Source organism: Lichenostomus cassidix, chromosome 5, assembly GCF_008360975.1.
Source record: "Lichenostomus cassidix isolate B80296 chromosome 5, HeHo_3.0, whole genome shotgun sequence".
NCBI classification, from domain to species: domain Eukaryota; kingdom Metazoa; phylum Chordata; class Aves; order Passeriformes; family Meliphagidae; genus Lichenostomus; species Lichenostomus cassidix.
Window position 1 is genome coordinate 37,501,881 of NC_139486.1, and position 17,309 is coordinate 37,519,189.

A 17,309-nucleotide genomic window follows, 5' to 3' on the forward strand; every position below is an offset into this window, starting at 1 on the left:
TGATCTGGAGACAGTAGCAAATCCTCGTAAGTAAGAAATGATGAAACCCTTGTTGTCCTTATAAAACAGGATGACTATATTGTCTGCATTTTTTAGATACAGCTAAGAGATTTCAGAGTGCTGAACAGAAAAACAGTTTAACAGCTGTCTCTCTCCCATGTGGTGAGACATTTCAAAGCTTGCTATAATAAATAAATAAATCAGTTGACATAGAAGGCTTCAAAATATTACTGGAGGAGCACCAAAAGTAGATACAGGAGAAACAGAACTAGTCTCATGATTTGTCAGGGATGGATTCTATATGTAAGCTTAAGAGTTTTGTAATGTTTTTTATGTGCAATATGCTCATTTTCTGGCTGAAATGACTCTTGTCAAATTCAATATATTGGTGCAGCAACTGGGGAAAATGGAGACCAGCCTGACAGTGTTTTAGAGTTTGTGGACAAACATTTTCAGTGGTGTATTTCTACTCTGAAATTTGCTCCTGCTGCTGTCTGGTAGACTCCAGATGTATTCAAATTACTGTGTAATGCAAGATCATTTTTGCTAATCTTTTGCCTGGGATATGGGTGAAGATTTTGTCTTTTTATTACTAAATTGCAGTTGATTTCCTGAGTTAGTTTAAGGCTCCATTGATTCAGTTCCCTGGGAAATAAGTTCACAAAGTCCTAGTGTGTAGTCAGGAAAGCATCTAGGGCAGTTAGCAGATATGCAGTAAAAAAAAAAGTCTTTTCTGAAACAGTGAGGTCGTGCCAGTTTTCTCTAGGGAATATTGCTTCTGCTCATGAGTCTGGAAGGGGAAAGGAGATAGCCAGAATTCAATTGAATATTGTGTAGAGGAAGTTGAAATTGAAGACGCATAAGCAGTAGGAAACCAACCTTGGACTTGGTGTCATGTTTTGCAGCGTTAACAGCAAAGCCAACAAAATGAGTCCTCATAGTTATCAAACAAAGAGCCAGCCAAGTGAGTGTGTGTGCCTGTTAACTCTGGCTGTGCTGGTATTCTAATATTCTGTGTTTCTGTGTCTAGCTTGATAAAATGTCTATGGTATAGGAATTTGCTTTCACTTATTTTTTTTGAGGTTACAGTCCACTGTGTCTGTGGTGATTGCAGGGCTTATCTCCGAGACTGTACTGTAGCTCTGTTGTCTCGTTGGTATGATTAAGGAAAATTCATGTGGTGTCATAAGAGTAGCAGTAAAGAAGTGTAATGGTAAAGATGGTATCAGAAGTTGTGTGCACGTAGAGAAGGTACTATTCATTTTTACGTATGTGGAATGATGATATAACTCCTTACATAGCCCTTGGTTTGGTGTGTATAAGTATCAAAATGAAAATAATTGTATTTTCTGAAAGACACAAGATGGATTAAGATTATAAATTCTAAATATAAGATGTGGAATATGCATGTGTAGGTTTTAATATTAACAATTAAATGTAAAGCATTTGGATAGGTTACAGACCCATCTATACCACAACCTGGAAATATTTAAACATGAATTCAATTCCTCCAAATAATTTCTGTTCTTTGAGGATGTCATTACTTGTGTCTCAGGGGTTCCCAGGACTGTCGACTGTGTGTAACTAATGTCTGTTGCAACTAATACATTCAATACAGAAAACAGCTGAGGAGCAGAGTTCATCAGTGTGTGCAGTAAAGTGCATTTGTGATAACCCCAGTAAATCTAAAGGAAGAATAGCCCTACAGCTATGATAGATACTTTAGAGCTGTTTTCTAACCTGCCTGTTCGACAGTTACCACCTAAAGTCACTTTAAAATAAGCTGTGTTTGCAGAATTTTGTTTGCAGAGTTTACATTTAGAACATCTTGAAAAAAGAAAGGATGATTGGAGAATACAAAACCAAAGGGAGAGTTGAAAAACAAACTGCCTTTTACATGCCTGTCTTTTAGCACCACATTTTATTGTGAGTGAAAATGAGCTTTTTTCCTTAGCCCAAATTGGAGAAGCTTTCAATGTAACACTCCCCAAGGCTTCCTTTTGGGCTTCATAAGATAGTAACATGCAGGGAGTGAGGAGGGTGAGAAAAAAGGAAAAAGGAAATGGTATAAATCTGGAAAGGCTTTTCTTAACTGCTCAGATCAGCATTTCCGATGTATGAGACAAAGTATGAAAGCAAGTCAGTAGAAAAAGAAACACATTTATTTTTAATGGATATTTCTGAAGTTGAAGTTACATCTGTCTAAAGATAGTGTAAGTTTCATCATGTAAACACAGAAATCCTCTGCAGTTTGAGGTCTCTTCACTGCCCTTGCTCAACGCCTCCACACCATGTGTATTCTTATACATTGAATTAAATTAATATAAAATCTGCTGTGTTTACATGATCCCTTCTCTCCTTTCTTTTCCTAATTTTATTTCTGTTTAAAAATTTTGGATTGTTAATGATCTTAAGATGCTGGTAGCAATCACCCATATTTATGTGCAGCTCTGTTTAGAGTATAGGAGAGCCTCTTTCAAGACTTATTTTAGATTGCATAGTTGTAATAGATGCATACATTCTTGGTTTTTAACAATCTTCCTCTTTGGTTTTTGGCTTTGTTGTACTGGGGTATGTTGTCCATTTCAGAGCTGTAGCTGTGTTCAGTTCTGTAACCTTACCCAGTCTTTTCCATGGGTGTGGTTGATGGGAAGCTGGTTTCCACTCTCCCTGTTATATCTGGTGACTGCTCCATTCATGAATACTTAACAGCTGCATATGCCAGCATTCAGAGGGATGTTTCTTATTGTGACCTGCTCATAATTTGTACACAGAATCTAGCACTCAAAGCCCAGGGAAAAATACTTTTCTCTTATTTTGGATACTTTCTTGGAAGCTTTATTTATGTTTCCTCTGGGGTACTTCAGTTGCCCTAAAGTCATCTTTAATGGGTCTTTGATAGTGTTTTCCAGAAGAGAGTTGAGTAACAAACTTGCATAGGTTTGGAATTACAATTTGTTAACTTCCTCTATCCGTTTCTTGTATTCTCTCACTTTCCAGGAAATAATTACCAAACCTCTATCAGTATGCCAGTGCTTGCTGTCATAAGACTTACTGGAAAGCTCTTATGACTGCCTGCAGTGCTGACTCTTCATAAAATCAGCTGTACTCCCAGTGTGTGGTCCAGGGGTGGGGAAGAGAGGGGCTTTGAGCTAAAGCAGTTGTTCACTCTTCCCCATCTAACTCTTACGGTCCTTTCTTTACTCTCAGCTGCTGAATCTTGCCTCTGCTGATGTGGGACTTCACTGACACATCCTTGTATGAGCCAACTGCATAAAACTTTGTATTTTCATGGCTGTTGAATTTGTTGTTTAATTAGATGTGTAGCCAAATAGGCTTCTGGAGAGGGGACAAAACTACCATAGGAAGTGGTGCAAATATATCATGGGAAAGGACTCGCCCTTTTCAGGAGCAGTGTTGGTGTTCCACTGTTTCTGGTTGTCAGATGAGTAAGCCAGCATTGACATCCATTGTCCACAGGCACGTATTCCCAGCCCTGTGATTCCCATACTGCTGTTATCACTGCTGTTCCAGCACACAGCCTGTTTTACCAGGTGGGGAAGCACGCCACAAAACTCACTTGGCGTGGAGGGGCAAGGGTTTGTTTTCATCTTGATCAGCATCTTAAATGAGCACAGACAGCTAGGCCAACAAGAAGGGGCTCTGTGGGGACAGGAGTAAACACGTGAAGTAGTTGTTGCTTAAGCCAGCGTTACTTGATTAAGAATTGCCAGCTGAGTAAGAGGCTGTTTTTGGCATCACTTCACATTATCCAGTGTGGGCCAAGCTTTGATCTGTGACTTTTAGCCCTGCTGAGTGTCGATGAAAGACTATTGTCAGCTCTTTCTGCTCTCACCTTTTATATATGGAGGAGCAGATGTTCAGTCAGAGTATGAACTTTATTTTTGCCAGCTCCAGCCCATGAGTCTCGCTGGCAGCAGCTGAAATATTCACTTATGGGCTAGGGTTGAGTGTAGGTAGTGCTAGCATGTAAGTACAGTCAGACTGTTTTTATCCCTTGTCAGCAGTTCCAAATGATATGTGCTAGCCATCTGCATCTTGCCCAGTGAATGGAGATAGAAAGGGCCCAGAATGCATGATCCATAATAGACCCCTGGTGTGGATGTTTTCTAGCATTTTTTGACATACATAGAAATGCGTATATCCAGTGTATGACATGCTAAACAGGGTGTCTGCTTCTGTTATGTACCTGGATGTTTAGAACTTTAAATACTGGGATTTCAGAAAATTGGGAGGCTCTGTGAAGTGAAAGTAGCATGCAATTAATTTCGGTGCATTAGGAACTGGGACAAAACAATACCAAAACTTGAGATCCTGTTTACCTTTTTGTTATGTGAACTGCTGGAATTGCCAGCAGGGCACATCCTGTCGTCCTATGGCAGTGAGAGGTATACCCCTTAATGCTTCTAAAATTATTGCTAGTTTCCTGTTGTGTGCAGAATAATGCTCTGCGTACTATAGGAAACAATTAAACATAATATAGAACTGTTGGTCTCTATGAATATACAAGAGTCAGAATAAAAGCTAAGTGGCAGAAGTGACTTAGTCTGTAAGCAGTTTATTTCATTGTTTGGAGCAGATATTTACAATAAAAAAGAAACTATAACTGATGCAAGTGAAGAAAATTATTTTTTTTGTTATTTTTCTGTGTAGAGTTCAGCATCTTCAAAGAGCTTTCCTATCTTTAAACTGCACTGTCATCTGAATGTCCCCACTTCTGAGTCAATATATTCTTCTGTATCAAAAGGACATTGTGGCAAATTCCAGGTTTTAAACATGGATTTGTTCATGTGTATGTAACCCTGCTAGCATCTTTAAAATCTTCAGGATAAAATTTAGAGTTCTTTTGAACAGGAAAGAAGGAAAAGGTTGGAAAATATGCAAGTCAAAAGATACCAACCCTGCTTTATTTAGATTCTTAATTTTTTACTCTCTGCAAAATTTGATTTTAATACAAAATAGATAAATGAGTAGCTAGAAAACACTCTACTTGAATATTCCTGTACTTCCTTTATTAGAAAAGCTAAGGTCAAGAGGTTGCTAAGGTCAAAGACAGAAATACTTGTTTCTGGTTCCAACTAAACAGAAAGAAAAGTATTGATATGAACTATTCTGATTTCAAACATTTCCAGATTTGAATGTTCTGGTAATTATATGAAGATTCACACTCACCACAGAAGATGTGTGGAGTTTTTCTTATTCAAAGAGAAACGTCGATTGTGCTTTGTCTTCCTGATGGGCGGATACAAGATTTAAGAGGAGTATTTCTTTATAGACATAGTAACTTCTTAATTTTAATTTTATTTTCAGAACCTTGTGTTCAGCAGCCACTGTAAAGCAGTTACTGGCTATTCAGACCATGTCATATATAGAAGGAAATCAGCTACCTCATGTGTTCGATGCTGCCAGGTGACTGAGCTGCCGTCCTTCCTGTGCATAGCCAGTCCACGGGTAAGTCCAAGTTAAGTTGTAAATTATGTGTTTTCTATTGTGTTTTAAATCTTGGTAGAGTTGTGTCTTTGGAACAGAATGATCTGTTACTTTCTTCTGGTTGGGTAAAACTGTGAGGATATCCTTTTGCTACAGTATTCAATAGTGGGCTTTTGCATAGGGGAAGTGACTGTAATAGGTGCTGAAGGGAAAAGGAAAGTTGCAATATGCGCCCAACGGGAGTTGTTCTGAGATTTCACTTTCTCTCCTAATGCCTAAAGCAATTATAGAAGAGATTTTAAAGACAGTTATTCATTGATAATCCAAGGAGGAGGTTTAGGTATGATGTGAACAGAGTGAGGTGGTTGTTTGGTCAGCTCCGATGGCAGAAGGGGGTTGGGAAGCAATGCTTTCTCTCTTATGCTTCAAAAAAGAAACACCAAATTGCAGTGTATAAGGATTACTCAAGTTGACATTTTCTAGGTCTTTTGGATGCTAAGTGCTACTGCTTGGGATTGTTCATCATCTGTTAAATGAATTTTTAAATTAATTTAGCTGAAGTTTCTGGGACTGGCACAAGAGACCCTCATAGCTCTATGGCCATTGTATTCCATGTTGTTGGATCTTAACAAAGCTGGGCAAAATACATTTTTATTTCCAGACCATCCACATGTTATATTCTTCAGTCACTGTTGAAGTTATTGCTGTAGGCCTCATCAAATGATGTGCAATTGTACTTCGACATCTGGAGAACAGTGGATGGCAAGCAGGACCTTACAAATGCAGGGTCATCACCTACCTGCTGCTGCTCAAGCTGAATTTGTCTGTGTCAGCAGCTCTAGGGGCCAGGAATCCAGCTGAACTGCTTGAAATCACATGTTACCTCCCAGTAACAGTGTACTACCTGGTTTGAGAATAAGAGGTTATTCTGAGAGTAAATTGAGAAAACCACTTTGCCTTCAGATTTCTTTGATTTGTCACTCTTTGTACCTCAACTTGCATCATGGATGAAGAATATGCTGAATTGCTCCCCTACAGCAGAAAGGGTGGAGAGGGGCTTAGAAGGCTACTTATGAAGGAAAAGGAGAGAAGAAATTGTACCTGATGTTTATTCTAGTGAATAAAAGTTATTTGTTTTAATAAAACTTGGCTGGTGTATAAAATGATTAAGTGTAGACATGGCTTTTTGTTTCAAGGAGTACAAAGACTTAATTTTACACTTGTTAGAAACTTCGGGCAGGAGTGTAGAAGACCTGAAAGAGCAGAAAGAGCACATATGTTCCCAGAAACTATATGTGTTGTTGTTTGATCTGTGATGAATTTTGGCAAGTTAATGGAGCAAATTATAAAAGTAGGGGAGTGTATGTTTATGTAGCAGCTGTTTATGGGAGGGGTTCAGTCTTTTTTTCCTATGCAGGCAGTTCTCCTGAGTACAGACAGGTCTCAATCATAAAAAACAAATCTTGGAGGATGGGTCTTACATTGTCATTTAAGGGTCTTACATTGTCATAAGCTAATCAATTAAATTTTGAGTAATACTGTTTGGTTTGGTTTCAATAGATCTCTGACACACTGGAATATTGCATGAAGTAATTTTGGTCATCTCACAATGTTGGAAAGGTTAACGTTGCATGGAGATTACTGCAGAAAGCATTTTACAATTGCCCTAGCTAAACTACGTTTTTTGATTTAAGGTGGAAATGCATTCATACATCCCTATCACTATATTTTTGATGTATTTCTGAACCATGACTCTTAAAATCAATCAGTTTGACAATAATGTGTTGACAGAGGAGGGTTTAGTACTAAGGACTGCTCTAGCTTTTGTTACAAGTAAAACCACAAAAACAAACTCGTGGGGAAAAAATTTGAAAAAATGCATTTTGAGTATTTTGAGGGAGATTTTGCCCTTTCTCACAAACGTCATACATGTGCTCGGACTGTAGGTGGCAGTACAGGATGGCAGCAACTCTAAAAGTACCTTTTAGGTAGTGGGAAATGTGGTCGAAGTCTTAACATAGCCCCTTTCATCTTGCAGTGTTTTGTGTGGCTGTAAGACCCATAGAAAGGTGTAAAAATAGTTCTTGGTATCTTGAAAAACAATGGCTTTACCATTACTGTAAAGATTTTTTCTTTTTGTTACGTACTATAACTGTGCTCATTAATGTGTTTAAACAATTGTTTGGCCCTTGTGAAGAGAAGACTTTATGAGATTAATTTATTCCTATGAGAGGAAATCTATGAAACTGGTCTGGACCACAGTTCCAGCTAGGAAACCTTGCTTAATACCTATTGCTTTAACTGGCGAATGTTTGGAGAGGTACTGCCAACATCTAAGATACCAGGCAGTCCTGAGGTATGGGTTGCTCTCTTTACCTTACAGTTCTAAAGTGCTGTGTTTTAAAGTGGTGATATTTAAATTATTTATTGCTTATCATTAAGTTAAGCTGTATAAACATTTTTATTTGCATGATACAATGTTGTATGTATTGTTCTCAATGTGTAGGAGTTGCACCACACCAGAGTAAGCTGGAACAAACATAAACCCCCTTCAGACACAGAAGCTTTTCATCTGTAATACAAAGATGGCTCTTTTATTGTGTTTAATGTTTCACATGTGCCATTATTACACTAATGCCCATCCCTGCTCAATTTTGCAGGAAGTCAACTGCTTACTGTTCACCATGAAAACCTATAGACACTTGTACTGTTTCTTCCTATGCAGCCCCACTGCCTTTTTTAAACGTGAAAACTTTCACAAACTTGATTTTCTGTTGTTCATTTTCATTTGTTACATTGCTTTTCATAGTCCTTTAGGGAATGTCATTTTGCACACTGTTAGGATTCATGACAGTGTTTTTAACTTATATGACATTTAACTTATATGTCATGATGGAGGATTTATTTTCTGAAATAAATATTTTATATTTCTGAAATAAAAGCAACAATAACTTCTAAAGTAGTCGTATATTTGCTTCTCGTATTGGTGAAGAAATTGTCACAGCATTTCAAGTTTCTCTGTTACTAGCCTGTACTGTAGGGTTAATTGTCTTAATACAGAAATTAATTTGCATTTCTCTGAGTTTAAAACACATTAGTAAGTCTTTAGATATTATGTAAAAGCTTCTACTAGCTTTCTTTTTTAAACTTGTTTATAGATAGTTTTGTAAGCACCTGAGAATGTATTCCCAAAACAGACTATATTCAAAAAAGATAGAAAGAAGTTGGTAATCTGTGGTGGGGGTTTTTTGTTTGTTTGTTTGTTTTTTAAATTCTTGTGCTAGACAGTGAATTGTTCTGCATTTATATTTGACTTAAAGTGTTGTAACTGTGTTTACTTTGGATTATGATTTAACTCTTGGTGAAGTATCTGAAGTTAAACCCAGCAGAGCAGTCTGTCCTGCTGTGTACCATAGCTTAGTTTCACTTTTGGTTGTTGTCCTTTACCACGGTGAGGGAGGCGTAAGAGAAAGCTGCAGACTGTACAAAGGACAACCTTGTCTGCTGGAACAGAATTTGCTCAAGCACCTTACAGCCACTGGCATTCAGCTGTTTGGCTCATGTGCACCTTCCACTCTGTACAGATTTGGGTGGATGGGGCAGAATAGGGGGAGTTAAAGTGGTGGAGCCATTCCAGAATAGTTCACATGGCATGAAATCACACTTCCTGTGTTTGCAACACTGGTCTGTCCAGCTGGGTTGTATATACTGAAACAGGTAATAGGGCATAGATTTCATAGAATGCCACGAGAAAAAGAGCACTATTTCTGTAGCCCACTTCCATTCAAACCAGGTATAAAGCCCAAGAAATATGCTGTTCCAAAACAGGGGTGTTCTCCTGTTCCTTTTTTTTCCCTTTCTATTTTATGAATCTCCCTAATTTTGAATTATCACTTGAATTTCTGTTAAGGACAATGTATAAGTGTCTGCTAATGAGATAAATACTTGATTGTGAAGGGCGGAACTAAAAATAAACAGATAAATAAAAGAAATCTTGGCAAAAGGAAAGATGCAGCAAGGGTATTACTTTTCTAGCTTCGCTGTCAGTTGTGTAGCAGTTGGCACAAGGCAAAGTTTATCAAAAGGCAGGTTTTCTGTGCCTGGTTGTTCATATGGTGTTTTTTGTGCTGTGGAGAGATGTTGCATCTTTGCCTGGTTTAAGCCCAACCAAAGATTGTTTTCTGTTTCTACATTTCATAATGATTTAACTTTCAAAATCCGATCCTGTGGTAAGGCACCTGAACTGGGGATTTGGGGACATGGAGAAATCTGAATAAGAATAGTGATTATTATTATTTTACTTGTAGGTAACAGCTGTGCCACTGGAGTTCTACTGCAATGACCGAAGTGCAGAATATGAGCGCAGGGCACTAAGGGAAGGAGGAAGTCTTGAAGCAAAGCAGTGTGTACTCCATGGATCCCCTGAGCTAGCTGCTGACTGGCTGAAGCAGTGCTCCCAGTTCTTCCCTGAGCATCCAGGAGGGCTGTTAGGGATCAGGCCTCAAAATGGTTGGTCTTTTATCAGGATACCAGGTAAGTCTGGAGGTTGTAGTGGAGTGGAGATGAGAATAAATAAAGACAGCTGTTATTATTGGTGGTAATTTATGCTTAGTTATGGACTTTTTGAGGTGTTGATGATGGTTGTCTGTTTTTCCTTCTGAGTGAAAGTTAACCCTGTTATCTTTAAATACACCATGATTTTGCGTCCCCTGTCTGAAGTGATTCTTTGATGGATACTGAAAAAGATCTAATACAGGTTTTCCAAATGCATACAAACCTCTTTTTGAATGTCAGTCCTCCAAATAACTGTAAAGAGATAATCTTGCTTACTAGAGCCGAGTCTGCTCTCACAACCAAATATTATTTTGAGGCTGGAGACAGGAAGATGGCATGAAAAGTTAGTGTCATACTTGCCTCCTAGTGTGTTGGAAGAGCTTCATATTGTCCTAAAAGATCTTTTATTGGTCTGCCTAGTGAAAAGATTAAAATTACTTGTAGCAATTTACTGTGAGAAGGATGGGTTTGAGGACGAAGTTCAGAGGAAATTGGCCTGGAAAATAAGGCATGAGGGATTTACTGAATTTCAGTTTAAACAAAGAAGACTTATTCATATTTCATTGTAAAGTGGGAAAAAGGTATCAGTGTACCAGTAAAGTAAATGTATTTCATTTGTTCTCAGAATTTGAGTAAAGCAGTCCAAGATCTCACAGGGTTTGATTGCCAGGAGTGCAGTGACTTTGGACATGTTCTAGCTGTCGGAAGATGGTCCTGTGCAGCGAGCAGAATTCTGCAGAAAGTACTAGAGATCTGATAGATAGCCAAGAGGAAAAACAGCTTACACTGCCAGATGCAAAGTTATTCCCAGACCCTTTTGGGTCAAGGATGTTTGGCAGGGGAAGTTAATACAGTAAAAGGAAAATGGCCTTTTGCTTGCTACAGTCATGTTTAAGAAGATATCTCGTGTTTGGAATCATTTGAAGCACATGCACATTTGTACCTATGTAATGGAGAAACCATTTTTCATGGGCTTGCACTGGATTAATACTCAGTGATAGTTGAAAATTTTATAGTTCCTTTGGGAATTTTTTTAATTGTTTGCCAGTTATTGGAAAAAGGAAATGAATCTCTGTAGTAGAAAAGTGGGAAGTATTGAAGGGATAAGTTAGGATAGAAGGCATGGATAGAGAAATGCAGAAAAGTAGCCGATGCAGAAAGAGACAGGGCTGCATTCTCTTGAAAATACTTCCATTTTAAGCTGGTGAGTTTGTTGTCAGCAAAAACTTTTAGAGGAATAAAGATGGGGTATGAGAAGCTTACAGGAGTGAGAGAATAGGTGCAAGGTTAGGCAATTTGTTGTCAAAGCACAACAGAATTTGGTTGAGGAGGTTGATATGAGTGTGTTATGTAAAGTTGGCTTAATTTAAGAAGTGTTGGAGCTAGAAGTAGGTTAAAAAAGTAGTTTTGTACAGCTGTGTCTCAATTAAGTGGAAGGTAGCATTTAAACCTAAACTACTCTAAGAGGAGAGGGCACACACCACAGCAGGAAGCTGTGTTCATAGGTGCAAAAACAGGCATGGTGTCTTACAGAAAGTGAGTGATGTATTGAAGGAGCCTTTTGCAAGGCTTAACACTAGCAAGTGTCAAATGGAATGGTCGCTGTGAAGGGCTGTGGCAAATAGGTGACAAGAAGCAAAGGGGGACACCTCTCTCTCCTAAACCCTGATCTATCCTCTCCCAGACTCAGCGTTCCCAGTACCCTGGCAGCAGGCTCAGCTGTGATCACTGTGGGAATCTCTTGAGGCTTTTCCTGTTCTTTGAAAGAAAAATGGTCCTGGATTAAATGGCAGGAAGTGTCTGAGTCCTTTTAGTATCGATAAAAAGCACCGGCCTCACTGGCTGTTTACTGTGAGAGCCAGCTAGCTCCTCGCTGACCCCATTGTGCCGTCAGGAGGGGAACCAGGGGTGTCAACTGGAACCCAGGCTTTATCTCTCTTTCCTCTGCTTTTTGCATGTCCAGAGGCACTTTTTCTCATTCTGCAGAGAGTGCTCAGCCCAGCTACAGTCATCAGCAAGGGCTCCTGACAAGGGTTATTCTCAGTCATAATCATTTGTAACTATTCTTCTCAGGCCCACTGTATCCCCTCGTAGATAATTTACGTCCATATCCTTGCATGGCTGGAGGCAGTTGGGTTTGGGGTTTTTTCAGACTGAAAACCCTTTGGTCTGGTTCTTTTTCTTGTTTTTTCATACAGTACTGAAGAACCCAAAAATTGTGTTCTAGGGAAAGCTCTATGACAGTGCAGTACAGGACATCTATCTCCTGACTGACTTAAAGTTTTAAAAGTTCCTTTAAAAAAAAATCCAAAGAATTTGTCACTGGAAGTTGTTGGTAATCATTAAAAATTAAAAAAACCATAGAATTGCAAATTTTGGAAATCCCATTTAAAAAAGTAGTAGATTATCTTTTTCTTGCCCTCAGTGAAAGAAGATTAGAAATTGAAGGGAGAGAAACTAGAGGTGGAAGACACTTTCTATTCTCTTGAATTATTGTGGTGTTTTCAGAAGATGGCAAGAATAACATACATTTTCTGTTACCGCTTTCCAAAATTTGTCCTTTGAAGCACTAGGTGGCAGGCTTTCAGCATGGAAAAATACTTGATCTTGGAAAACACAATGGCATCAGGATAGCCTGCTTAAAGGTGCCAGGTTAAGGACAAATGGTTTTCTCTTCCAGAGATGATAAATCTCTGTTTTGGTAGTACTGTTTTCCTCTCCTAAAAAAAGCCCCAAAAACTTTCTCACCGGTGCAGTCTGCTCTGCTGCTGAGATACTGGATGACTTGTGAACTGTTAACAAGTTGCTAACTTTTCAAACCATCTGCAAATAAATTCTTTACTTGTAATTTGCATTTCATTGCTATTTAAAAATAGTAACTTACACAATGGAGACCTCAGGAGCCAGCAGCAAAGGACATGCATCATTTCCAGTTAGCAAAACTTAATTCTACCTATTCATGCCTTTGTGAGAAAAACAGTAGCATTTTGCTTTTGGAAACTTGCTAATATGTTAATCTGATCCTGTCAAGACTGACTTTTGAACAGAGCCTCTTGGTTCTTTGAGTTTTCTTCCAGTCAGCTGGCTTTTGGTTAGTAATCAAGTTTGTTTGTCACATATAAGATATGTGATGATACTACATGATACTTTTCATGTAGCTTCACTCAATCTAATTAATTCTGAAATGGCAAGCTGACCAATTAGAATAAAAGCAGAATGTCGTGGCTGTATGGATAATGAAAGGAAATAAGAACTTTTTGTATAAGGAGTAAACACTGCTGTTGTGCAGAGGTTTTGGCTTCCATGAGTGAATTTTAAAACCAAACAGCTGTAAATCTTTTCCATTTTGCTTAATTGCCTAAGTTCAAAATTTGGTTTTTTCCTTAGAACACATGACATTATTAATTTTTTATATGTAATTGAGACTGAATTCTGTTCTAGAGATGAGTGCATCATTATACATTATGTTGCACTTAGAACAAATGCCAGCCTGATGCGTGGGCTGAGTTTTCTTCACAGTATTTCCTTGGCTTGGCCTTCCAGTTAATGGATTCCCTAAGCAAGTTGCTAAAAGTTCAAGCAATGGTGTGGTACTTGCTCCTGGCAGAGCAAGATCGTCACTGCCAGAAGGAAGAGCAAAAGGGAGAAAAACAGTGACTATCTAGACAGGCAGACAAGCAAGAAAGAGCAGACCTGTCTTATCTTAGGTTCTTAGCTAGTGAATTGCAAATGCATGGCTCTAAAAGTACCAAAGGAGAGAGCATTCACAGCATTGATTCATGGAGCAAGTGGAATAGCTAATAATTTTAAACAATATGGAAACTCAAAGAATTTTTTGAATTTCAGAAAGAAGACTGTTAATTGCATCTTCTGATGTTCTAATGTAGATCCCACTAATTCCAGCATCAAGTCCATTATTTATATTTAAACTAAAGGATATTTTTGAAAGAGAACAACCACATTTCTGCTTTTCTCAGCAAGCCCGTAATTGTACTTGCAGGAATCGCTTACTACTCTGTGCTGTATCTCTGCACACCTACCACATCACTTGGGTACTCATGGACTGTGTTGCCTTTTGTGCTTGTAAGATGTTTTTAGGAGTGCTGTTATGTGATCTGTGCTCCTCTCTTCCACTAGTATGAACCTGGTTTTGGCTGTATTGAAATGCACGGTGGTCAAGTGAAAGAATTAATTTTTGTATGTAACTTTTTTTTTTTTTAATTGGGATATTGGGCAAGACAGTTAACTGCTTTACAGAAAGCTGGATTTTCTTCAGCCCATCAATTAATTCATTCTGTGAAGCAGGAAGTGTGCAAAAGTGTTACCTGCTAGACATTAGAGAACATTACCTGCTAGATGTGTTGAAAATACTTGGGCTCTCCACTAGCCTCCACCATCTGCAGTTGTCAGCTTTCCGTTTTGGCTGTAAACCTAAGTTCAGACATCCAGAAGAATAGAGAACCATCAATGGCCTTTCCAACAGATAATTTTTTGGAAGAAAATTTCTCTTCATCCTCTTTCAACAGTAATGTATTGTTTACTGAAGTTTATGTACAGAATGTACAAACAGGAAGATCTCCTTCCTGAAAAATACTTCATGAGCAGTGCTGCAATAGAGAGGACATGAAGTATAAAATCTGAAGTGACTGAAAAGATTGCCATCTGGAAATATTTCTTAAACAAAACAAAAGAGAAAAAAAAAAAGAGAGAATAGGGAAGAGGAAGGCAGTGCTGTGAGGGGATTTTTGTTTTAAAGTGACTTAGAGAAGTGTTCACTTTTTGTGTTGGTGAGGGGTTTGATCTGTGGAGGATAAGTCAAGGCTCTGCAGTAGGTAGCAGCAAATGTGCAAAGAATAGCATTTTCATGTGTGAAGCAGAAAATATTTCTTCAAGTGTCAAGGTATATAGTGCTGTTGATTTGATCAGAATGAAACCTTAGATGTGGGATATGGCTGTCAAAAAAAATGGTTGAATTGATGCTTGAGAGATCAGTCTATGACAAGGTTTTGCCAGGTGGGTATGTGTTCATATGCTCTGTGTCAGCAAACAAAAGTTATTGTTAGCACTGTGATTTTAAGTATCAGCCAGAAGGGATGTTGCAGTTTTTGCCATCGCACCTTGGCTCTTCAGGGATTATAATGCAATGAAATGCCAGGAAAGCTTGTAAGTTAACTTGTTGCATATATCTGGGTTTGCTTTATTAGTTACCTGGTTTTCTTCTATTCCTTTTTAGACAAAGAGAGTCTGATTACTGACAGCGGGAAACTTCATGCTCTTGATCTTCTGTTGACACGGCTGAAATCTCAAGGACACAGAGTTCTCATTTACTCCCAGATGACACGGATGATTGACTTACTGGAGGTAGGAGAGCTATAGCTGAAGAAGACAAATTATGAAGATGGAGATTTAGCAACACTGTTTTTTTGGAGAAAGTACTATAATTTGGATGCAGCAAAACTGATATGAAATTACTATACTGGAGGATACCCAGTAAATGCATTAATATGGGAATAGAAGAACTGCCATACAGAGTTAGACCTAAGGTCCAACCTGGTGTTCTAGTGATACCAGTGTGTGACAGCAGATGGTATGGGTAAAATGTACAAGAACAGTGATACATCACAATTAGTCACTCAGTTTCCAGCAGTTTCCAGTTCAAGGTCTTTCTGAGCCAAATGTGCCTCCCGTATACTCCATAGTCTTAATATGGATTCTTCTTCCATGAAATCGTTCATTTGCGTCTTGACACCTTGTTAGGTGTTGTCATTTGCACTGCCCTGTGACAAGGGGTTGCATGGCCTAGTTATCCTCTTTTGCTGGTTTTGAACTGCTTCCTTCTATTTTCATTTGGTGTCTACATGCCCTTTTGTTGGAAGGAAGAGGGTGAACAGTGGTAAATTTTAGTGTTTATGTTGCTTGTAATTTCACAGACTTTTACTTTTTCCCTCTAATATCTTATTCTCTGCAGAAGATTGGTAAACATTAAGAGATTCTCTAGCCAATGGGATAGGAAAGAAATTAGAAATTAAGCCATTACTCATAATTTAAATACAGTCATTCTGCCACTGAAGAAAAAACAAGTCATTATTTGATGAGTAGCTATGCCATCAAAGAGCTAGGATACTGTCTTCTCCACAATAAATTGAAGAGAAAAAGTGAGAAGCCTGAATCAATAGCTGCCTAAGTCATGAGTTCTGTATGAACAGGAGTGTATTTTAAGGTCAGCAGTTAATAGTTCAATAACAAATCACAAGCTGAATTTTTTTTTTGCTGCTGTGAGGAAAAACAGAATTTGCATGGTTGCATTCTGTATTTTGGCACTTTGCCCAGCATTGCTTTGTATACCTCTTTTTTTGGCAAACGTTGGACATGGTGTAGGTTTGTTGATACCCTGCATTACACCATGAAGCTCATAAAGCTGAGTGTTTAGTGCTTCTGTCTTTCTCTTAGCTTGTGAGCACCCCATTTTGCTATTCCACCTCTTGAATGTTCAACTTCACTTGTGTTTTATTATCCAAATAAGCCACCTACTAAGTCATCTGTTATTCTTTCTCCCCACCCAAGTAACAGAAGCTAAGCAAGCTAAAAACCAAGCAAGGACTCAATTAATAAGAAAACCCGTGCAAAAGTTGCGTATCTGTAGATATTTATTTATTTTCCTGATCCAACAGCCTACTTGAATATGAAAAAACATGGGATGACTTTTTTAACAGTATTCAGACTATATTACACAAACGTAGCAGGGCAGAGAGCACAAGGCACATTGTTTACAAAGTTACAAAACCACGTTTGTTTGATGGAGCTTCAGCTGAAGAGCTGCTGTGTAGTTCAGCCACTATAAAATGGCAGATAAAAATACAAAGAGGAAAATTATTTTCTTTCAACAGAAGACATTGAATTATAATTTCAGTATTGTTGTTTCCTGTAGATGTGTAATTCATACTTTTTACGATTTTGTTTGTTTTTCTCCATGTGATTGCTTTCTTCCGTAAGAATAATTTTCCATGGTTTCAGTGGGAATCAGATTGTATTCACGAGATGAGGGGTCAAATTATGTTCTGCATGAAATAAAAAGTCTTGGTTATACTCTACCAAAAGTTAATGAGTTGTGTTAAAACATAAGAGTATCCCATTTAGTCTGTGAAATAATATGAAGGGAAAACAGTTTAATGAGAAAGTATCAGTGGAAGCCCAGAAGAACACTGGCTTTAGCAGCACGGCACTCTTACTATACTCAGGTCATCATGTGTTGTTTGTTTCTTATGTAGGTGCTCTGTTGCAAGGGTTTCATTATTTTTCCTAGA

General features: G+C 38.3%; 1 protein-coding gene across 2 annotated transcripts in view; it reads left to right on the plus strand.

The window, feature by feature from the left end:
• Nucleotides 1-17,309, plus strand: part of INO80 (INO80 complex ATPase subunit) — a 63,757-nt gene that overhangs the window by 31,764 nt on the left and 14,684 nt on the right. For both annotated transcript variants that reach the window (XM_085062415.1, XM_085062416.1), the window contains 3 exons: nucleotides 5,332-5,472; nucleotides 9,759-9,984; nucleotides 15,239-15,366. In XM_085062415.1, coding sequence (XP_084918541.1) covers nucleotides 5,332-5,472; nucleotides 9,759-9,984; nucleotides 15,239-15,366 — 495 coding nt within the window. The remainder of the gene's footprint in view (nucleotides 1-5,331; nucleotides 5,473-9,758; nucleotides 9,985-15,238; nucleotides 15,367-17,309) is intronic.